This window comes from Urocitellus parryii, chromosome 7 (genome assembly GCF_045843805.1).
Source record: "Urocitellus parryii isolate mUroPar1 chromosome 7, mUroPar1.hap1, whole genome shotgun sequence".
NCBI classification, from domain to species: domain Eukaryota; kingdom Metazoa; phylum Chordata; class Mammalia; order Rodentia; family Sciuridae; genus Urocitellus; species Urocitellus parryii.
Window position 1 is genome coordinate 126,198,676 of NC_135537.1, and position 25,306 is coordinate 126,223,981.

General features: G+C 38.1%; 1 protein-coding gene across 1 annotated transcript in view; it reads right to left on the reverse strand.

Annotated features, from left to right (window-relative positions):
- Dnah9 (dynein axonemal heavy chain 9) overlaps positions 1–25,306 on the reverse strand; it is a 340,627-nt gene that overhangs the window by 269,306 nt on the left and 46,015 nt on the right. Inside the window, exons 13-17 of the mRNA XM_026390513.2 lie at positions 23,295–23,550; positions 22,037–22,269; positions 14,690–14,825; positions 10,701–10,897; positions 10,182–10,606 (exon numbers count right to left, since the gene is read on the reverse strand). Coding sequence (XP_026246298.2) covers positions 10,182–10,606; positions 10,701–10,897; positions 14,690–14,825; positions 22,037–22,269; positions 23,295–23,550 — 1,247 coding nt within the window. The remainder of the gene's footprint in view (positions 1–10,181; positions 10,607–10,700; positions 10,898–14,689; positions 14,826–22,036; positions 22,270–23,294; positions 23,551–25,306) is intronic.

A 25,306-nucleotide genomic window follows, 5' to 3' on the forward strand; every position in this document is an offset into this window, starting at 1 on the left:
TTGATACTGAAAAGATTTCAGATAGTGAAATTCAGATGCAGAAAGAAAAAATGTAAAATGTGATATATTTACAAGACATAAAGGTTCTCGTTTAGGGGTCTTGCTTTTTTGCTCTGTCCCACATAGCAGGAGAAAGTGACCTTCTCTGTAGTTTCTTGGTCATCAATTCAAGACTAAGAAAAATAGCTTCTTCCAACTATGGCTGATCAGTCTACACAGAAATGCTTTCATAAGGAACCCACCTCAGAGCCTAGATAACTTCTTACAGTCTCTGTAGGTACGTATCCCTGTACCTGACCTGGCCTGACTTGCCCTTTACATTCAAGAATAAATTTGGTGTTGCACTGGGAATGAAGATGTGAATGCTGTGTAGACCTTTGCATGGAAGGTTGGATAAAGAAAAATCACAAAATTTACTGAGCTAAATAACCACAATATTGTGAAAGTTAAGAGTATTAACTCCAGAATTAGGAGAATTACGTCTTATGATGACTTTGTTTTGTGAAGAGAAGTGTAGGAAAAGTTTTTCATATATGTCCTAGCATTACAAAAATTATTATACAGATTAGAGGGCAGTTTCAGGACAATGAGACCAATAATTTTTTGTAGGCCTGTATATGTTCCTTCAATAGCACCAAAAAAAATGCTTTCAAAATATTCTAAAATATTTTAAATAATTAAATAAAAGAGAAGCTTCAACATTTAAGCAAAGAATAAAAGAGCTTAAGTACCATCAAAGAAACATTTAGAACAACCAAGTAGAAGATCCCAAAATGGAAAATATAATTAAAATTTATATTTCAAAGAATGGATTAAACTGGAGATGAAGACAAAGTTGAAAGAGAAAATTAGGCTGCTATATGATAGAAATGAAAAAGGAAGAAATGTAAGTTTTAAAACATAGGAGATAGTGAAAAGATTTGAGATAAGTCTAGCAAGAGCCCTACAAGGAAGAAATCGGGAGAATGGGTTAAAAAAAGGGGGGGGTGGTAAAAATGTGAGGATAGTCTGGCTAAGAATTTTCTTGGCTTGCTGAAAGACAATGAATGCAATATCAAGATGGTACAAACAGATACTAGGTAGAACGAACATAAAGAAACTCTCATACAGATACTTCAATATGAAACTGTGCATTATTAAAAAAAATCTTAAAATTAGCTTCAGAGCAAAAACACATTTTTACAAAAAAAAAAGAAAGAAAAAGAAGAAGTAGAATGATGGCTGATTACTTAGCTGCAAAAATGGATGCCGGGACACAGTAGAATAATATTTTTCAGCAATCAAAGAAATTTTATTTTCCCAAAACCATTGTTTTAAAGAACAAGGGCAAAATAAATACACTTCAGATGAAGAAAGAATGAGTGTTTCATTCATAGATCCTTATGAACAAACCAAAATTGATCGACTTCAGCAACAGGTCTGTAATGTAGAAAGATATAAGGAGCAATGATACTGATAAATACGTTACTGAATATAAAAAGTCGGGGGGCTTGGTGGTGGAGCACTAGCCTAGCATGTACAAGGTCCTGGATTTGATCCCCAGCATTAAAAAAAATAAAAAAGAAATCAGGTATAAATATTTAAAATAATGTATACTTAGAGGAGTTTCAATAAATAATAAAACAATATCTAAATTACTAGGAATGAAAAGATCTAACTTGATGAGTGAACAATAGAAATGGGACTATTCTTGTTTTGTGTTTTTTGAGGATAGTAGACATGCTGGCACAGTTATTTATTTTAAGGATGCTTATTAAAAAGCTGTGGAATGGGAGACCTACATAGTATGACATTCAAACTAGCGGAGGGAAAAATGAAATAAGAGAAAGGAAAAGAAAACATTTAAAAATTCAATCCAAGAGGAGACCAGAAAGGAGAAAAAAAAAAGAAAAAAAGAAAAGAAATACAAAGCACATATTAAAATGGTAGAATTAAATCCAAATATAGTACAGTAAACATTAATGAGGAAAGCCTTCCAGTTAAAGATAAACATTGTTAAAACGGATAAAGAACTCAGTTCCACACTGATTAGAAAAATCTCTCAGCGTAATTGTACAGCAAGGTTCAAAGCCGAAGGATAAAAGAGACACACCAGGAAAATAACACACAAAGGAAAATTGGTTTAATGTAGTTAACTACATTAACACAAGACAAAACAGACTTTATCAAAAGAAATATAGCTAGTGACAAGAAAGATTCTTTAATGTCTGGTTAAATGGTTCAGTTTTTGAGGAAGACATAAAACTTCAAACTCTGTAGGCCTATAGAACATAAACTAAAAATATAGGAAACACAAGGGGACAGAATTACAAGGAGAAATTAGCTGTATTTAAACAATTATCTTGGTAATTGATAAATTAAGCAGATTGAAAAGGTCAGATTTGAATTGAACAATTAACAAGCTTGATGAAATAGGCATGCACGGAAATTACAGTAGCTATAAAGTACACACTCTTTTCTAACGTGCAAAGAACATTTGTAAACGTTGACTACGCTGCAAGTGTACAAAGCAAACTTTGACAAATTTCAGAAGGCTGTTATTACATCCTCTGACCACAATGCAATTAAGTTAGAAATTAAAAAACAGAAATATAACCAGAGGAAAAAAATCCACATGTTTGTAAATTTAGGAAGCTCTAAAACCATTGTAATGAATATTTCAAATATTTAGTACTATATAATAATGAAAATATTGCTTACTAAAACTTGTGAGATATAAGCAACATTGCATGTAGAAGGGAATTTATACCTTAAAATGCTAGCCTTCGAAAAGGCAGAAGGCTCAAAAACAATAAGGAAATCACCTATCTGAAATAAGCCAAATAATAGAAAATAAATCCAAAGGAAGAAGGAAAATTAAATAATAAACATAAAGTAATAAATTATTGAAATCAAAATCAAACTATAGTAAAGAGAATCAATGAGTTTATAAGACTGTTCTTTGTATATCTTTGGCAAGATTAATCAAGAAAGGAAGCCAAAGGCACAAAATAAAAATGAATAGAAATGAAATACCATAGGCTCTGCAGAGATTAAACAGTTAAGAGGAAATTATAAATTTTACGACCATAATTTGATGACATATATGAAATGGATACATTTCTAGAAAACATGATTTACTAAAAGTGCCTTACTAAGGAAGAAGAAATCTTAATATCCTTATAACTATTACAGAAATTGTAGCTTACAATCCTCTCACAAAGAAAATTACAAGCCCAGATGCCTCTATAAAAGATTTAAATCAAATTTTCAAGGATCAAAAAATTCCAATATTACACCAGCTCTTCCAGAAAATAAACAGGAAGGATTAATTCCTAACTTATTTTATGAACGCAAAACCATGAAACCCAAATCAGACCAAGATAGTATTAAAAGGGAAAACTGAAAGCCGGTCTCCATCACAAACATAGGTACAGCAACGCTCGGCAAGATATTTGCAAACAAAATCAACCACTGAATATATTGGAAAAGATAAAACTTTGTGTTTGGTTTATCTCAGTCACGCTAGGTTTAGTTTAATTTTGGAGATCAAATACTGATGTTCACCACTTTAAACATTTTGAGGAAATAAACAGAATTATCTTAAAGGACTTAGAAAAAAGCACTTGATAAAATTTTACATCCACTTATCCTAAATGCTCTTAACAAATTAGGAATAGAAGGAGAGTTCTTTAATCAGATAGAGAATCTATTTAAAAAAAAATACACAAAACTCGTGGCAGACATTATACTCAGTAGTAAAAAGTTGAAAATAACTCCTCTAAGGTCAAGGATAAGATGGGATGTCTATCATCACCACCTCTATTAAACATTATATGGGAAGTCCTAGCCAGTGCATTAAGATAAGAAATGGGGTTATAAAGCAACAAGACTGAGGAGCAAGAAACAAAACAGAAACCTGTCTGTGACGAGGATGTACACAGCAAACTCAAAGATTACACACAATTATTAGCATTAATATTTTGTTAATTGAGCAGGGTGGCTTGATGCAAAATCAATATTCAAAAATCAATCCCGTTTCCATAGAAAATCTGGGGAACATCATGCTAAGTGAAATAAGCCAGACCCAGTAAGTCAAGAGCCGAGTGTTTTCTCCCATATGCAGAAGCTAGGCCAAAATAAGGGAGGAAAAAAAAAAAAAAGGATGGGGGGGTATTTCATGAAAATTGAAGAGAGATTAGAAAAGCAGAGGAAAGGGGTTGGGGAGGGGAAGGAGGAGGGATAGGAAAAGAGAAGAATGGTGGAATGAAATTGGCCAAATGAGGCTATGTACATATGTGAATAAATCATGGTGAATTGCACTTTTAAGGACACCTATGAATCACTCATTTTAAAAGCTATAAATAAATACAAGGAAGATCAGTAGAAAAGAGGAAAAGAGAATGGGTGTGGGGGGGCGGGGGGTGGGAGAATTGGGAAGGGAAAAGGGACGTACCAGGGACTTAATGGACCAAATTATATCCCATGTTTGCACTATTATGTCAAAAAGAACCCCACTACTAGGTATAACTGTAATGCACTAATAAAAACATTTTACACTAGGAATCAAAAAATAAAACACTGAGGAATAAATCTGAACAAAGATATTCAAATTATTTTAAAGATGACCATTACAAAATTTCACTGGTGGACAATGAAAGGACATTAAGTGGAAAACTAGCATGTTCTGGAACAGAAACACCCAACACCAGGAAGGTGGTAATTCTCCTCAAATTGATCTATATATAGTCAGTGCAAATGCAAACAAACTCTCAATAGCCTTTTTCTCTCACACACTGATGAGTTGTATTGAAAAGTAATGGCCAAGTATTGCTCAGATATTCTTCGTGAAAATGAACAAAGCTGGGACTTGCCCTACCAGATACTGAGATTTATCACAGATACAGAGATTTACTATTACTGTAATAAATCTGGTGATTGGTATTTCAGTATTCATGCAGCCACAGACAAGGGACTACTCAATGTGAAAGAGAACGTTCTGAAATTTTAAAGGAAAATAAAGGTTCCATTAGGATCTCTAGATAAAAGGGAATTCGTTTAACAAAAGGGGATTCCTTAAGACAAAAGAAGAACAACCTAGGGGGGAAAGATGGGCACATTTGGTTACCTCGACATTAAGAATTATTCATCAAAATACAATCATTCCTCAATAACCATGGTGCATTGGTTCCGGACCCCCTCTGGATACCAAAATCCATGGACACTCAAGTCCCTTATATAAAATGAAATAGTATATGCCTCTATCCAATGTATATCCTCCCATATTTTTAAAACATCTCTAGATTATTGTAATTATTTAATATAATGTATATGCTATGTAAACAGTTGTTATACTGTATTTCTTAGGGAAAATAACAATAAAAAATGCCTGTACATATTCATTACAGATGCAATTTTTTAAGTGTATTTTTGATCCCTAGTTGATTGAATCCACAGACCTCATGGATAAAAGGGCCATCTAAACCATAAATGAAGAGAGAAGACAGACCACAGAATGAGAGACGACATATATATACACACACACACACACACACACACACATATATATATATAGTTATATATATAACTATAGTTATATAGTTATATATATATAACTATAGTTATATAGTTATTATATATATATATATAAAACTATAAGGCACTAATATATATGTAGTCTTTTACCATATGTATTCACTTATCATATATATGTTTGTATATATATATATGTATATATATTCACTTTCTCCTTTTAGATATGACAGATATGACAGTCTGTTCACATGCTATTGAGAATATACACAGAAAAGAATAATTTTGGAGATAGGGAATATTTAAGGTGCATTATTAGTCCATTTTCTGTGGATTGGGTACTTTATAAAGGAGAGAGGTTAATTGTGCTCATGATTTGGGTGGCTAAAGAGGGTCCAAAGAGCATGGCGCTTGTCAGGAGCTGCCACATAGGAGCTGAGCGCCCCCTAGCTTTGAGTGATGGAAATATGGAGACTGGCTTCCCTGACCAGGGGGCAGGTGGGTCCCCATTTCCCCATAGCAGAAGAGCTCAGCTTTGGGAGTGGGTGTTACCCAGTGGGAGTGGGCTGCCCCTTGTAACATGAGCCCTCTGCCTTGAATGGATAGAATGTTCTTTCAAACAGCCTCCCCCAATAAAACCTGGGTTCAAGTTGTGCTCCCTTCTCTTTCTTGCCTGTCTTGCCCCCTGTGTGGGAGCTGGGTCAGAGGGGCTATCTCAGAACCTAAAGAAAAAGGTAAGTAATTTCTCTTTGTATGATTATTTCGTGCGAGCCCAGTTCACCTGGAGTGGCCTTGACAGATGAGTCATGTGTCACAACAGAAGCTGACATACTTGCAAGGGCTCTCTAGCTATATCACAACAGCGAAAAGAAATATGGGATTCAGTCACATGCAGAAGGAGCCAAGTATAAGGTGCAGCTGCTGTCGTGAGAACTAATTCACTTCATGAGACCAGCATTAATCCCTTTCAGGTGATACTCCCCAAAACCCCAAACCTCCCCACTAGGTCTCACATCTTAAAGATTCTACCTTCCCAACCCAGCCAACCCTGGGGAAAAATTTTCAGTACACCAACCTTCCGGGAATACATTCAGACCATGTTCAAACTATAATCCTTGAGTAGGTAAAAGAGGTTGGACTTCTAAAAGCAAGGACAGCTTATCCTCTGTCCTAGGTGGGGAAGATGGATGTATGGCTTCAAATGCAGGTAGGCTGAAAGACTTACTGAAAAGCTGAGCTAGTTCTCTCATGATTTCTTTTATTTTCTCAGTGAAATGAGAAGCAAGGTCAAAAGGGAAGAGAGGATGATTGAAGTTTGAGAAGAGCAAGGAACGAGGAGTCTGGGAGAGTTAGGAAACTTGTAGGAAAATGCAAAGGGCTCTTTAAATTTATTTTTTAATTGATTCTTTTCAGTTTTATATAACATTAGGATATATTTTGACATCATCACAAAAGCATGTGATATAATTTGCTCTAATTCAGTCCCCAGCACTTCCCCCTCCTTCCCCTTACTCCCCTCCCGCTACTCGACTGATCTTCTGCAATTTATTTACACTTTTCATAAGTGAGTGTTTTGTGGATGTATTCGATGTCGGGATTCACTGTGCTGTATTCATGCACGTGCATATGAAAGATCAGTCAGAATCATCCACTGTTCTTCCCTTTTCCCATCGCAAAAGGCCTTCTTGAAATGGATGCTCATAAATGTAATGTGATAAATATTCAAAAGTAATTCTAGCCAGGAGAATAGTTTGTTTTTGTTTGGCAATGATAAGCTGCTTAGGAGCAGATGTGAGTTTAAATAGTCAGGGGTTTGCAAAGTGGGAATGGCAGGGAATGGGGAGCTTGCATGATAGACATGGGGAAGAAGTTGGGGTCAAGGAATAGAACTCCTGATGGGACTGAAGAATTCTGCATGGTGGCTGCAGAATGGGAAGATACCAGATGTGGTCAGAGAATGGAATGTTATACCTGAAATTTTTGGGGGGGGCCAGGGATTGAATTCAGAGGCACTCAACCACTGAGCCCCAACCCCAGCCCTATTTTATTCTTTATTTAGAGACAGGGTCTCACTAAGTGGCTTAGTACCTTGTTTTTGCTGAGGCTGGCTTTGAACTCTATATCCTCCTGCCTCAGCCTCCTGAGCTGATTAGATTATAGGTATGAGCTATGGCACCAGGCACACCTGAGCTTTTGAAGAGAGTGCAATTGCTTCCCCATGTTTACCTCCTCTGAGACAGCCCAACGTACAAGAAAGTAGAGGTCACATGGCAGAGGGAAGGGGCACTGGAGTGGGGTCCATTAAATAAGGGACAGGTGTAATGGAGACTCTGTGCTGATGTTGGGTCACCAAGGGTGATTGTTGGGCAGAAGGGTGGGAAAGGAGGAACATGAGCCACATGGAAATATCTGCAATGACAAAGAAGAATGACTAAGAGTGACTGTGGGAATTAAAAGTAGCAGTTAGCACTGTCTGACAGAAGTCACTTCAGAGAAGCTGGAGATTTGGAGGGAGAATGGCGGTGAACTGGTCTGACACCTTGCCCACCTCTAGACTTCGTGGTAAAAGGGAAATAGGAAAAAGAATCAGCCTCTATTAAAGAATCAGCCTCCATTCTGGAGGATCCGAAGGAAGGCAGTGTTCTTAGAGGAGAGACAGGTTTCAGGTACAGCAAAAAAGTGTTGAAGGTGGACAGAGATATCAGTGGGTGTTTGCTGAAGGGGACAGCAAAGGATGGGTGGAAGGATACAGGTACAAGGGCTCTAATTACCTAGCATAGAGGCTACACTCGGTAAAAAGCAGTTTTTATTTTTTCTGTTTCCATTTTTTTTCTAATCCTCAAGAAAATTTTAAAACATATTCTTCAAGCATAGCAAAGGAGCCAGTTAAGGAAATCACTGACTTAATGTTAAAGCCAGAAGTCTCCTTGGAGGAATCCTGCGGTACTTGCTTGTCTTTTCGGAGATGAGGAAATAGGGTTCCAGGTCAAGACTTCAAGCCCCCTCACGGGTCTACCAGATGTCTAACCTGGTAAACCACTTGTCAAATCCTCTGAGGCTTTACCTGGTCAAGGTCATGGCTGGCATCCACCCTGGGCTTTTGGACCTGTTCCCATCTGGGTCTTAAAAACCCTGAAGGGACTGCTTCTTACAAGTACAACCAATTCCTTGAGATTATCTTTCATATGCAAATAGACTAATCCTGAGCTCAGCCACCTCCTGCAACTGTCTCTTACACTCTGGGCTACTATACTTCTGCCCTCATCCCTCCAGGGCCAGGTATCAGAAAATAAGGGATAGCTACTGTGCTGTGGAGCCCACTGAAATGACTCAGACTCGCCAATCCTAAACCAGTGTACTCTGCCTTCCTACCCATTCCTTTCCACGAAAACCACTATAAAGACTACTGCCCACCTTTCTTTCCTTTCCTGCCTCCTGACATGGGTGCTTTCCTGTATGGTCCTGCTTTCCTCTTAGAACTTTGAATAATGAATGATATTTCTGATGGCAGCCATCTCCTGGTCTGTTGGTCTCGCCATACCTAAATAATAACAAAACCTATGTGCTAAAACACGCCTACGTTCTTGGATTACCAGGCCTACGAATGGAGGAACACAAACCAGCTGTACCCCCCAAGCAGAGCTTCTTCTGGGGGGTAACTGTTGCTGCCCTGATACACATTAGCCTTCCTTTATCTTGCCTCTAAGTTCCTTGGTGAGCAAAAGCTCTCATGAATGTAGAAAATTGGTTCTACTTCCCAAAGAAAACCTGGGAAGCCTTGTTCAAAGCATCTCTGGAATGTTTCCCTGGGGTTTTCTAGAATGGGGGGACACCACCCTTACAGAGTCTCTTGGAGTTTAATTTTACATAGATAAATTCTCAGCTTTGCTATTTCCTGGCTGTGCTTAGCTCTAGATCATGAAGCAGGGAAGCTGCAGCATCAAGCAAGACCAGCACCAAACCTACAAGAGGGGACATTTGTCTTCCTTAACATGTCATCTAGAGGGTGACTGCTGAACAGAGGGGCTGTGCCTGCCCCCCAGGAGTCAGGGTGGAGATAGGGGTAGAAATTCTGACTGTGACAGTTCTCTGGGGACAAGGTGAAGTGATCAGTGGACTGCTGACCATCTTGACTATTCATCCAGATGATGATTCTCTGGATTAGAGAGCACAGTGCTGAACCGGGTGGTCTAGGTCCGTGGTGGGACAGACAGAATCTCACACTCACTCTGTGGTAGCTAGAAAGGCACAGACAGGCATGGAGGAACATAGGGTTCTAGTGACTTCCATGTTGGATCACCCGAGGCAATAAGTAATTGGTAGAAATAAAATCTAAGAGGCCCATTAGACCCCCTCTGCTTCCCAGGCTTAAAGAGATTTCACAGTCAGAGTTGTGAAGGGAGGCTGAATCTGCGATTATTGTCTCTAAACATTATTTACCACTTACCGGGTGCCATTCCCCCACTGGGCACCAAGTGGAAAATGAAACAGAGGCCTTAGCGGGTGAGGAAAGGAAAGCACAGGACTGAAGTTACCATGCTGTCCAAAAGACTGGAGCCTCTAACCAGCTGTTTTAATTTTTAATCTAACCAATGAATCCACGGGGGGGGGGGGGAATACAAAGACGGTTACGAGCATGGTGCTACAGGCAACCTGGGATGCTGTGTTACCTGTTAGTGACATAGTCAACAAGGTGTTGTTTGAACATGAGGCTCCACCTCTTAATTATATTCAGCAGAGATGCCTTAAAAGGTCGCACATCAATTTTCATCCAGCTGTCAAACACCTTGACGGGCTCCAGTTTGCACACCTCTGCATAGAGCTTTTCGTAGGAGTCTATTTGCACCTTGAACTGTTGGAGGAGGGGTGGGTTCTCGGGGATGCCGTCTTCTGCATGGGCTTCCATCTCCTCGGGTGAGAGGACATGCCCATACAACAGAAACTGACCCAGAATCTCCTTCCGGTCCTCCACGTAGAGATAGGAATACTGGACAAAGGTGTTTCGATAGCCACAGCAGAGGGTCATCATGCTCTGGACCCTTTCCATGAGTGTGCTCCGCAGGCTTGCCAAATCCGCCATATCCTCCAGATCAACCTGGGGAGGGGAGACAATAGCAGGCAGGGGGTAAATCCGTGCTTGGTAGGAAGCTCCAGATGTGGTGGAGGGCAGAGGGGTGCAGACACAGTACCTGATAGTGAGGAGAGCCAGATTGTGGGGAAAGCCGTGGCACCAAGGTTGACATCCCAAAAATGCTGTTGACAAGACCCTCAACCAGGTCGTAGAAGCCCCCCTTCACTCCAGACTCCAGCGATGGATAGAAAACTAAGTCTGGGACAGCGAGGCTAAGTTGTACTTCAAATATTGGGGTGATTCCTGCCTGACATTCTGAAAAACAAAAGACACAAACCAACAAAGCAATGATGAATGGATGAGATGTCAAAGCAGAATAACGATTTCAAACACACAAAGCATTTCTTTAGAGTATAGAAAAATGGGAAATATACATTTTTCCAGGAAAAGGCGTGGGGGAAAGACTTGCAGTGCTTCTCAACAGGGGGAACCAGTAACACTTTGGAAAAACCAATTTTTGTGCAGGGCTCTCTTGGGCATTGCAGGACTTTTTCTGACTCTTTCCTCATTGGTCAATCCATTGATTGACTAAGCCAAGCCAGTCCCCTTCCACATTTTCAGGTACCGCTCGGGGTTACTGGGGCCTCTCCTTGAGAAGAGCTTGATTTTTCAAAGCCAGCTCTTTGAAACAGCCCCTTTCTTCACTGACAGTCACTAGCTGAATGGGGTATACTTGTGGATGGTTGCACAAGGCTTGAAAAACAAAGAGAAGTTACCATCCTGCCCTTCCAGCTCCTTTTCTAAAAAACACAGAACTTATTTTAATTCTATAGTCCCAGAGTGATAAAAATTTTAAAAACAGTATAAATAATTCACAAATTCCCGATTACTTGCTAGGCCAACTTGCCTTGCTAAATTTACATCATAATACAAGATGGAACACCACATTCCAAGTCAAAGATAAATGCTTACGCTTTTATCAATAACCATTTATTTTCATATGTGTTTTTGATTGTAGAAACATTTAGAAGGCTGTTATGGGTTGGATACTGTGGGTGGAGAGACAACGCACTGAAATCCATTGTCTTCTTATTCCCTAGAGTTAGAGAATGAGACCAAATTTCTCAGCTCTACTTGCAGCGGGGGTGACAATGTGATTTCCTCACCAGTGGAATGTGGGGACAAGCAACAAGGTCACCTTTGGACTGAGAACGTCTAGAGACAGTATGCGAGCTTTTTCTATACATTCTTTTTTCCTCTCCCATAGACCTGGATGTGTGTGTGATCTGGCTCAATTACAGAATGAGGACAAGGCCCCAGAGAATAGTGGAAGTACAGGATGGGAGGAACCTACTGGAAAAACTGTAACAATCCCCTTGGACCACTACTTAGGGGTTAGACTTCTTTGTTTTTTTTTTTTTTGTTTTGTTTTTTTTTTTTAATTCATTTATTTTATTTCAGTTTTCGGCGGACACAACATCTTTGTTTGTATGTAGTGCTGAGGATCGAACCCGGGCCGCACGCATTCCAGGCGAGCGAGCTACCACTTGAGCCACATCCCAGCCCGAGACTTCTTTGTTGTTTAAGCCCCATTATTGATAGAGGTGTTCTTATCACAGCTTAGTGATTCACTCTGATCAAATATCTATAGAATTTACCTTCAAAACTGAAGGAACAAATGATGAATTTCTGCTATGAGACTCAGGAGAGTCCCATCAAACCCATATTTAACTTAAGGGAATACAGGTTTATCCAGAAAGCATGATAATAATACTAATATAAAATAGTTTGAATAAAAGACTGTGAATTACCTTTATGCTAGTTTAGCGTCTCTTATTTGAAATTCTTAGAATTAGAAATGTTTCAGATTTTGGATTTTTTTTTTCAGTTTGGAATATTTGCATAGACTTTACTGATTGAGCATCCACAAACCAAAAAAATAAAATAAAATAATCACTAAAATCCCAAACTCTGGGCACTCAAGAATTTAGGATTTCAGAGCATTTTGGATTTCAGATTTTCCAAATGGGATGTGCAATGTACATATGTTCTCGTGGTATATTATGTATTGCTATTCATATTATATGTTAACAAATTAATAGATAAAATTGCATACAGTTTACAGGATCTAGGAGACTTTAAAGAGCATTTTGACTCAGAGACTTGTCTCATGTGCTGACAGGAGAAGCTAATCCCTAGATTGGATATAATGCAAATATAATCGGAAGAGGCAGATTGTCCTGGATCCACACTCTTGGTATGAGTAAGTTGTTTTAGAAGGAAAGAAGAGGAAGAACCTTCCTTAATGGAGTGTATAGCATTTACCCTATTTATTCAGGATTTACACTTGGAGAAAGACAGGCAGGTCATCCCAGGCTATGGAAATGGTATGGGCTTAACCACATTCAAGAAGCAAAAATGGTACGCTGGACCTGGAAAGGAAGAGCTCCTCTCTTTAGGCTGCTTCATTCCTCCTTTGGTAATCAATACCTTTTAAATTTTATCTGTATTGTCTCTGTTCAGACAGCCACAAAACCCAGTGCCTTCCCACTCAAAGAATCTGAAGGCCCTATGTGGTGAATCAAAGGTGTTTTGCCCTCCAATTTTCATGGAGGAGGCTAACACTGGCAATCTTGGAGGAAGGCTGCCAGCTCTTCTCTCCATCCCCTTGTTCCCACTCTGTCTTTCCCTCAAGAAGACAAGTGGCATGTCAGACAGCCCAGTTCAGGAGATCCAGGTACCACTGGGCAAGAGCAGAGTCAGGACATTGACACAGGATCTCCATGCACTGCCTGTACCAGGTGGGGCGTCTCCCTAAGTGCAGGAAGGATTGAGTGAGGAGGCTCCCTGAACCTCTAATTTCAAAGAAAGTTTGACCAGTTTACTAAGGTAAGTACTACTTTAGTACTCCCAGTGCAGAGGCCTTAGGACCAGTTCACCTGTCTTGGTTCCAGGTATCCCATGCCCCATTAGTTACTTGCTCCTTCTTTAGAAGATGATCTTCCACCTGGCTGACTATGCTGGATCCCCACCACTGACAGATATCCTTGATTTGGAGCACCCCTGAATCATATAGACCAAGATCATGCATACACCTCAGCCTCTTTACCTACCAAAAGTCCAAGAACCCTTTCCACTACACTCAATGCTGGGCCTTTCTCCTCTCTGTATTCTCAACCTGGGTGTCTGCATGTTCCCTCTTATGGGCTGGATATTGTGTACACATGTTGGCCTACGGATTTTAACTCTGCATTTGATTTCTATCTTTGGGTCGGACTTGACATCTCTTACTTTCACCTTCTGGCTTCAAAATACTCTTTCTGCCTTGATGTTCTGACTTATCCTTCAGTATGACTCTTACAAGGCAACTCAGAACCTTCCAGAATGTGAAGGTATAATTCAACTTTTAGTCCTGAACTCTTCTGCACTTTCTCAGCATTCCCTAAGCCAAGGTTAGCCCTTACTGGATTTTTGATTCTGTGCACCTTACCCCAGCTTATCAACCTTAAATGTGAAGTTCTTACCTATTTTTTTTTATAGCTTCAAAGAAAGTCGATGACATTCTTAGCATTCCTTTTTCCTTCTCAAAGTTACCTCCCTCCTGCTTCTTGTCTAACTTTTTTTTTCCACCTAGAAAACCTTCTGTTTCTTCCACTTAACCTGACTGCCACAACCTCAAAAAGCAACAGAGACAAAGTAACTTAAAGCCGGAAGGCACAGAATGCCCTCTTCCATCACCACATGAGTCAAGGGTAAAGGAAGCCCTCATTGCTAACTCTGCTTCATGCTGCTTCAAGGTTCTCACCCACGGTGGCTCTTTACGGGAGGTGGACTTCGATTGAATGAACTTTTATGTTTTTGCTTTTGTGATGGGCTTCACCATCTTAGAGACTGTTTTGTCACCTGGTCTTTAAAAAATCAGAAATCTTATGTCTTTGAACCATTTAGAAACTCAATAACTTGGCTAGTTTATTGTATACCATTCACAAAACGTCCATGGCATTTGGGGAAAGTCACAGAACACTCAATGGTGCCTCACTTTAATTCAACAAATGCTACTGATCCTCTCTTCCCAATAATAACCCACATTGATTAGCCAATAAGTACCCGTGTTTTCCAGAAGGTACTTGAGGGAGCACTCAATGGCAAGAAAGAATCCATCCAGCAACATATCATCAAGATAGTTAACATAAGTCTCCCAGGTACTGGAGGCTGGGTCTGCTGAAAAGAGACCCAGATTTTCCTACAAAAAAAAAAAGATATAAACCATGTTTAATAGCATGAAATATCTGACATAATCGTCATTCATAGGAATGAAAACAACACCTGGAGGAAAAAAAAGTCTTTCTATGAAGAATTGGCTATTGCATGTCTATGGAATTCATTCTTGTCTCATGGGTGTGACCATTGATTGAAAGGGATGCAAAATTCATTCCATGAAGGAAATATGGGTCTCCTCCTGTTCCTGAGAAAGGCCACCTTCTCAGAAGGAATTCTGATAGATGCGAAGTGTGTGCTTTGTAGAGACGGCCGATGATCTGTGAAGGAACATCAGAGCAGAGAGAGGTAGGGTAGGCAGAGGAAGGAGGTCAAAGGGTAGAGGGCTCTAGGTTCAAAGTTCAAAGAAATTTGAGGTTCAAAGAAGGAAAGGCCTTCCTGGATAATCTTTAACAATGAGCTCCAATGTTTTGTAGTTGAGTTCTGATATTAACTAAAAGCCTTCATCACACACACACACACACACACACATAAAAATATATAACATAAAAATGCCTCCCTTCCTGCTTCTCTCTCTCTCTCTCTCTCTCTCTCTCTCTCTCTCTCTCTCTCTCTCCATCTCTTTCACCTATGCAGCTCCTGATCTGGAGGATGCCCAACATCACCATGGTAACAAGACTTGGACATTAAGGAGAGGGAGTTTAAATGCTAAGCAATGACAAGTACAGACATTCCATTTACTTTTCATCATTTTCATTATTAAAACTTTTTATAGCATCTCTCCAATTATCTGATATCTTTGGAGGAGGCAGTACCTAAGTTACAGAAGTAACTTTCCCGGATGACTCATGCCTACCCCTGCAGGAAACACTGCCATGTTATAAATCCCCCTGGATTTAAACAATCTTATGATCCTGCTTTTAAGTGACACAATTCTAAAGTTTTTAAGATGTATTATCAACACCTTTCCTTCCTGAGTAGATTTAATATTTTCTTAATGATTTAAAGTCTATCACTATGCAAATCATAGCAGAGGACGATGCAGTTGCTTGTAAGTGTTAAGATGTGTATGTGTGCTTCTACTTGAAATAACTTTCAGAATTTATGACGGTCTTATATGATTGTTCTGCCTTTTTTTTTAAGAGAGAGTGAGAGAGGGAGAGAGAGAGAGAATTTTAATATTTATTTTTTAGTTATCGGTGGACACAACATCTTTGTTTGTATGTGGTGCTGGGGATCGAACCCGGGCCGCACGCATGCCAGGCGAGCGAGCTACCGCTTGAGCCACATCCCCAGCCCCTTGTTCTGCCTTCTTATTACTGAGCTGTTAATATAGCTATACATACCTTTCACCTTGACTTCAAATCTTTACTAGGCTAAGGAGCAAATGTGTTGGAGTTTTCTGTGAAGTTGGCATAAATAGGTTTCTAGTCTTGGCCAAGGTGTAAGAATGAGATTGTATTTGTCCTTCTGCCACAAACAACTATAGAACTGGACATGATACAAGAAATACTTGTTTGGGGTACTTTGTATTGGTCACTACAGGGATGCAGTCCTTGAGAGAAGGAAAATATTCAAGATGAACTTCACAGCCAGGTGGCTTTCTACCTGAAAGCACTTTCCAAGCCATGATGTAGGACAGTGGACCTCAACTGGAACATCTGTCTTGATAGAGAAGACAGAAACTGGAGCTAGGGTTATTGAGGTGGCTGGGTGCTCTTGAGTCTTTGATCCAGCAGAAGCTGTACATGTTTAGGGCAAGATTGCAAGATCTGGCTGAAAACTGATACAGGAGGCCCTAATGTGAAGGAAAATTATGTAGGACATAAAGTGCTGAACGATGTTAGAGTCCTATTAGGAATGATGAAAAACCTTGCAGATAACTGAGGAACTCAAGTCGAGACTCCATGATTTAGGATCAGAGCTGTGCTATTCTAGAGTAGGTGCTCTGTAGACCTTTGCTCAAAAAGCTTAAAAGTGAGCCTCAACAGGATCAAGGAGATTTATCAGAAAGTTAACTGACTACCAAAGCAAAAACCCAAACTCTTTAAAGGAAATTACATTCGGATTCTCGAATGGCATCCAACATGCCTAGCGCCTAATAAAAAATTGCTAGATATGCAAGAGAGAGAGAGAGAGAGAGAGAGAGAGAGAGAGAGAGAGAGAAACATTTAATCCAAGGAGAAAATAGTCACTTAAAAAATCATCTGGGTAAGTTGTTGAATTTGTAGCTGACATAACAACCTTGAAATTCTCACTGGTTAGACTTATTTTATGTGAGAGAAAAACAAATTTGTTTCATTAAAAAAAGACTCAGAAAATAAAGTAGATTTTTAAAACTAGCAGCCAAGAACATCTTGTTTGTAAAAACAAACAAGCAAAAGACTCCCCAAATTTGATGAAAAGCTTACAAATTCCATGCAAGATGAGTACAACGAAAACCCACTTATGTACATCATAGCCAAAATGAAAAAAAAAATCAGAGATGGGAATCTATTAAAAGCATCCTGAGAAAAAGCAATACATCACCTACAGAGGAACAAAGAAACAAATTCTGGCTGGCTTCTTATGAGAAACACTGGGGGGTTGAGGACAATGAATAACTTGTGAAAGGAAAACAAAACCACACAGAATTATATATCCAATGAAACTATCTTTCAAAAACAAAGGTAAAATAAGGACATTTTTATATGAACACTGAGAGTATGTGCCATCAACAGACCCGAACTTCAAGAAATACTGAGAAAATTTCTTGAGGAAGAAGAGAGATAACTCCAGAAGACAATTCAAATCTCTAGAAAGGAAAAGCAAGCCTGCAAATGGCAAGGATGTGGGTAAATGAAAAACACTAAAAATATTTTTAATGCAAAATTATAAGGCTGTACTATGGGATTTAATGTATATATTAAATATACTGCCATATTTAACATCTATAAATATATATCATATATGTCATGCAATAGTAGTGCAAAAGATGGGCTGAAGGGTTAAATTGAACTATACTGTTGCAAACTTTCTAAATTTTATAGCAAAACTCTAAGCAGATTGGGAAAACTTTAAGATGCATATAGGAACCTAGAAAAATCACTAGAAATGCAATGCCACAATGCACAGTTGCAATGCTAATGAAGAAATTAAAATAGATTACTAAAAGGTATACATCTAGCCAACAAGAAGGTGGGCACAGAACAACAGAGGAACAAAATATAAATGGTGCAAATAGAAAACAAGTAACAAAATGATAGAACTAAATTCTAATATACCAATATTTGCATTTGAATGTAAATAGTCTAAACATTTCAATTAACATGCTTATCATTGAACTGAAAAATTAAGAGCTGTTGGACTAAAAAGTAAGTTTTTTACTATGCACTGACTCTAAGGAGAAGAAATTTTAGCACAAAAAAACAAATAGTTTGAATATAAAATAGTGGGAAAGATGAGTACTGCAAAAAGTATATATAATGAAATTAGGAACGAAAGGTGACACTATGATCAGAAAAAAGTAGACTGTAAGACCAGGGAATATCATTAGAAATAAAAAGGGAACTTCATGATGGTATGGTCAATTTATTAGGAAGTTATAACAGAAACAAATGTGTTTGCACCTAGTAGCAGAGTTTTAAACATGTGATAAAAATTTTGATAGAACTAAAGAATAAAGTAGATAGATCCACAACCATAGGTGGAGATTTTAATACTCCACCTTTAGTAATATCATAACAATAAAAATTGCTTTGAGCTTATGTTTATAAAACACTATACCCAACAACAGAAGAATACACATTATTGTCAAGTGCCCGAGAAATATTCGTGAAGATAGACCATATTCGAGGTTGTGCAACAAGTCTCAATTAATTCCAAAAAAGCTAAAATCTCATGGAACATATTCTCTGACCATAATGAAATTAGATATCTATCTCACTAATAGAGCTGGAGAGGCCTTGAAAATGAGGAAATTAAACAACACACTTCTACAAGTAAGACACCCCCCCCAAAAAGGGAATTAATCTCATCAAATTCCTATAGTAGAAAGAAAGAAAGAAAGGCTGAATATCAATAACCTAAGTTTGTACCCTAAGAGGCAAGAAAAAAGATAAGGAATTTATTCTAAAATTAGAATGTAATTACAAAAAATAGAAATAGGTGAATTAGAAAATATAAAGACCAGTAGAGAAAGCTAATAAAGACAAGATTTGGTTCTTTGAAAAGATTGATAAAATTCAAGAAAATAACAGAGAAATCATTCCTGTAGAAACTATATCACATAATGATAATAAGAAATAATTATGAATAATTTTTGCCCCCAAATTGATAACATAGATAAAATAAACAAATTTGCTAAGAAAAACAACTTGAAAAACTGAAAAAGGGTGATATACAAAAATATATCAAAACTATCTTTTATCTACCACCTCCCCCCAAAAATCATCATCAAATACTTCCCCCAGAAGCCAACTCCATGTCCAGAAGTATTCTCTGGTGAATTCTATCAAACATAAGGCAAAGATAAGATCAGCCTTCTATAAAATTTTCAGAAAATAACCAAGGAAATATTATGCATTTTATAAGGCTACTATCACCTTGACACCCAAACTAGATAAAACATCAAAAGAACAATCAATATCAATACCATTCAAAACATAAGAACAAAAATTCTTGAAAATTAACAAGTCAAATTTCATAAAATATGTAAAGGATAACAAAACATGTCCAACTGGGTTTATTTAAGAAATGCAAGGTCGATGTAACATTTAAAAACTCAATACACCCATCAAGAGAATAAAGGGGGGAAATTATGCAACCACCTTGGAAGGTACAGAAAGATCATCAATAAAATTCACCATCTAATCATGACATAACCTTTGAGCCAAGCAAGAACAGACAGTGAACTTCCTGATTCTGATAATGAATAGCCACAAAAACCTTACAGCAATTTTTTATACTTAGTGGTGAATTATTAAATGCTTCTCCAGATTATTGAAAATGAGGGAAGAATATCTAAATGTTCACTCTCACCACTTCAGCATAGTACTGGAGATCATAGGCAGAGCAATAAGGCAAAAAAAAAAAAAAAAAAAGAAGTAAATTACATAAAGCTTAGAAAAAAAAGAAGGAAACTTGTTTCCATTTGCAAGTGATATGACTATTTACACAGATAATCATAAGAAATCTATAGCATAGCTACTGCATTTAATAAATTTAGAACGGTCATAAACACATTATCAACATGAAAAAATCAATTATACTTTTATATACTAGCTAATAGTAGTTGGAAAACAAAAATCAACAAATGATTCCATTTACAGTAGCACTCCAAAACAGAAAACACTTAGTGATAAATTTAATAGATAATGTTGAAGAAACTATAGAGCATTGCAGAAAATAATTAGAGAGACCTTAGTGAAGAGACATGCCAGGTTCATGGATTGTTATTAATTTACAGATTTGATACAATTCCAATAAAAACCAATTTTTTTTCTAGAAATTGGCAAGCTGAATTTAAAATTTATGTGCATATGCAAAGAACCTAGAAGATAAAACCATTGAAAAAGAAAAACTAAGTTGGAGGACATATTGTACCTGGTTTTAACACTTATCAATAATATTATAATAATCAAGAAAGAGTGGTATTGTTAGTAAACAATTTTATATTGGTATTTTATATACCAACTGACAACACACAAACAAAAAAAAATGTGTATAGGTATTTTAAGTAGTTAATTGGTTTTCAACAAAGATTCCAAAAATTCAATAGGGAAAAGTGTTTTCAAACAATTGTCTGACAAAATTGGCTATTCATATGCAAAACAACAAACTCAATTCCCATGTCACCTCAAAAATAAATATTAACTCATGACAGATCATAATATTAAATGTAAAAGCTAAAACTATAAAGCTTCTAAAAGAAAATCTAGAAGAACATTGTGGCAAACTTGGGATAGGCAGTTTTCTTAGGACTTAAAGGATGAGGGAGGGAAGAGGGTAAATTAGATTACATCATAATTTGAAATTATTTCTCATCAGAATACACCAGTAAGAAAATGCAGAAGGGACAAATTTGGAGAAAATATTCACAATATACATATCTGACAAAAGATATGTAGCCATAAAGGATTCCTCGAACTAACAACATTATTAAAACAACGTGTAAAAGATGTAATGTAAATAGACACTTCAGACAGGAATATGTGCGTGTGTGTGTGTGTGTGTGTGTGTGTGTGTATGTGTATACATACACACACACACACACACACACACACACTGGAATATATGTACATTGAGTTAATCAGCACATAACTGACATTTTTGGAAACACAGAGGATGTATGTGTGGATGGATGGATGGATGGATGGACCGATAGAGGGAAGGAAGAAAAATGAATGACAAGTGGATGCATAGGTTCAAAACTAGATAACGAATTGCTGACTATGGAGGCAGAGGGGTTAAATATAATTCAAGTTGAGGATTTCAAAGGCAAAATTTAGGTAATGATTTCCATCACCTAACTCCAGTCATCATTAGTGCTTAAGGCCGGCCAATCTTACTGTACTTCAAACCACAGATAAGCCATACATAATAACTGCAGATTCATTCTTGACTTCGGGCACCTGTCAACCTGTAGACACAGTCTTATGGCTACTTCAGTAGAAGTGGAGCTGGTCACATTATCCTTTCCCATTGTTTACAATGAAGCTTTGGTTTTTGATGATGGGACATGAAGTCGCCTTGGTCACAATGCAGGGACAAGCCTTACTACAGGGAGTGCTATACTCAGCAGTTTTTCCTCTTTTTGAATAGTTAGGGATGCCTGGTACCCTCTCAGGCCTCAGGGCTCTATAGAGCTAATTATAAGAATGTTGCCGGAGGACCACACCAGGTTGCAGGGGTGAGTTGGGAACAAGGGTGGTTGGTGCAGCAGATAATTCAGGATTCTGCCCTTGGCATCTCCTTTTATACCCTTGGGGTTGGGTGTGAGACTGAAGTCATGTGACGACTAAGTGGTGTCACCACTACATGGTGTTAATTTTGACACACTGATATTAGGATGTGACTCTTCATTGTCCCTATTAGCTTCCCTTATTTTGCTCTCAGTATGAACTTTTATTCTTGACTGCAGAAGACACAATCTCTACTGATCATTCTAATTTCCAGAGCACTTTTTTTGCATTCACACATGTATCTTGGTGCTTTCCCTCTAGTCTCAGGACATGGGTCTGAGAGGCTGGTTATTACCTGAACAAGGGCGTGAATCTTAATGCCAGATTCTTTGATGAGACTGTAATGTTTTTCCACGCGATCATCCAGAGACAGAAGGCATTCCTTTTTCCCATCTTTTCTCTTAAATATTGGAGCCACCCACGTTTTCATGATGCTTTGAATCTCTTCCACATTGTCTTTTGTTTTCTGAATTCTTTGTTCAAGATCATGAATACTGCTGGTGATTTGAATGACATAATCCCAAATGCCTGCTCCCCAAAAGAAATAGAATTAAACGAAGCACCTTACAGTGAAGGGCTACTCATTATGAGAGATAGGGATTTCATGCTTGCAGGTTTTATGAGAATTTTCTGTCCAGGTTACTTCATTATCATCAGAATATTTTTCTTCCAAATTGTATTAACAAACCAATTCTTACCATAATCCTGACTACAGAGGAAGGCAAACAGAAGTGACACCTACCACACTCCCAGCTGGTACCTTTGCCCAGAAATGTAATTTTACAATTAGTATCAGTGAAACATGATGACTTTATTTGGATTAATCAATTTTTTTAGTACTTTTAATGCATTCAAGGTTGAAAATGTCATTCCCTCTTATATATTGAATAAAGTCCTAAATTGTTTAATATTCCAGGATTTTCAAATTTTAACTTTTCTGAGGACCCTTATTTGAATTAATCTCCTTCCCCTGTGACTTGTTACTTTTAACCCTAGGATGCTGTTTTTTTTTTTTTTTTTTTTTTTAAATCATGGACAGGTGGACAGGTTTGTGTGATTTGGGTTGTACATATGCCTTTTGTCTTCACTACAGATGAGCTCTTTGAGGGTAGAGAATGGTCCCATATAGCTCATGTCATATCTCCCTGCACATAATTCCCTGAATGTGTTAACCAATCGAATGAAAATTTACTGAATTGAATTGGGGGACAGTAAAGAAGTAAATGCACAGTGACCTCTTTAAGATGTTTGCAATCTAGTTAAGAAAACCCAACAATGTTGACAAATATAGTTAAGAGCTCTCATTTATGGAATGCCATGCATATGCTAGAGATCATGGTGCATCTTAAGTAAATGAAGCTTTTTAAATTGACCAGTTATATCCCAAGAGGAGAAAGAGGAGGAATACCAACCCTCTTTGCTTCTCTACACAGCTAGACAGACTTGGGTTTCCTAACCAAATCAGATTGCCAGGGAATGATTTGAGGTTCTATTAACGTTATTAGACCCCAGAATCCTAATGCTTCTTTTTAGACTGCAGGCGGTGCCGTTACCTTCTGTTTTCCAGTTTAGAGTCTCCTGTGCAGCTTTCAGCTGGAGATCAATGGTTTGCAGCTCCTTCTCCACTAATGGAAATTCCACCTCTAGCAGAGTTGTCATAACCTTGTTGTACCAATTTGCAACCAACTCCAAGTTGGCCACGAGTTGCCGATAGAATTCCCTGGAGGAGAACATGGCTGCTGCTGTCTCGGGGAGGTGCTTTGTCTCTCTGGACTCCAGATAGCTCATCTCCTTCAGCACTGAAATCAGCTGGAGGAAAGAATCAACACCAGTAGTTATCATTCAGGACTGCCTGAGTGTGAGAGAGCTGTCACATCCGTCAAGGACTGGAACATCCCTAGGGACCCAAAGACCTTCTGGGCCTCTTTTTTTTTTTTTTAACCTCAATTCCTGTCAGTTCCTTAAATCTAGTCTCAGAGAAGGAAAATCAAGTATTAGGCAGAAGGTAGATGACTCAGAAAGCAGCAAGATTTACCCAGATATGTAAATCACAAACAAGACCAGGAAGAGGGAATCCAGGAACAGCAGGGGAGAGCTCTGCCTTTGGTAGTGTGGGGACCCTTGGCTGCACTTGGCTGCTGGCCAAGCCAGTTCCACTGAGGGCTGCTGGCCTGAAGGAGGAGGATCAGCTGGTCGGGCCACCCGTATGCATGCAAAAAGCCTCAAATGTAGACTTCCAGCGCTCTCCCCAGAGGAGATCATCAGTCACTGAGAGACACTGATGAGACTGAGAGAAGCACTTGATACAAGTTTAATTGTTAAATAGCATCATTTGGAATATTTCACAATGTCTGTAACCCTGTGCTGGCATTTCTTTGTGTTTTAATATATTAAAAGGTCAAGAAACACAAATCATCCAGGCCTCTCTGAACTTCTGTGGAGCCCCTGAGTTTATAGGCAACCAAAGAAATGAAAAGCCAAGTAGACATAGTCTAAAAGAAATCGAGAAAGACCTTGACAGAAAATAGTGTGATTCTGGGCACCCTCTTTGCCCTTGTCTATTTTATCAGTGTGTTTCTATCTGAACCTACAAGGACTGGTGATGTATAGGTATAGGTGACAAAGCAGGCACAAAGGCACAGTTCTCCCCACTTCTGCCTCATGGAAAGACATCCCAGCCAGGTACCATGACACACACACCTATAATCCCAGTGGCTTAGGAAGCTGAAGCAGGAGGATCGTGAGTTCAAAGCCAGCTTCAGCAACAGCAAGGCACTAAGAAACTCAGTGAGACTTTGTCTCTAAATAAAATACAAAATAGGGCTGGGGATGTGGCTCATTGGTCGAGTGCCCCTGAGTTCAATCCCTGATACCAAAAAAGACAAAAAAAAAAAAAAAAACAAACAAGCAAAGAAAGAAAGAAAAAGAGAAAAAAAAAAGACATCCCAGCTCCTAGTTCCTCTTCCTATGGTTCTTCATTTTTGACCAGCTAGTCTTAGGAAGAATGAAGACAAATCATACCTATTTGGAGGGGAAAATGAACTCAAGTCTCCTGGTTTACTTTGAGATGAGCTCAAGATGGATATTAAAAACTTAAGTGTAAAAAAATGTGAAATAAAAAAATTAAAAGAAAATAGTGTGATTCTATGATATTGAGGTAGAAGAGACCATTCCAAACATAAAACCACAAAGTGAAACACAAAAATTTATTTGTAGAAAATACCCTACACAGACTAAAATGACAACTGGCAAAAACTATTTGAAGTTTTTTTTTTTTTTTAGGATTTCTTAATATTTAAAAAATATTTCCCAATTTTTCTAACAAATTCACAAGAAAGCGGGGGGCACTTCCACCAGAAATTGGGCCAATGGACACACGATTCATAGAAAAAAAAATGCAAGTGGCCAATGAATATAAGACTATTAGTCATCAGATAAATTAAAATCTTAAAAATTGAGATTTGTTTTTGTTTATAGTTCTACAGTCTGGAAACTATTGTAGGAAAAGGAAGCTATCTTGTTGGCAGGAGAATAACTGACTACCATCTTTCTGAAAAACAGGTGG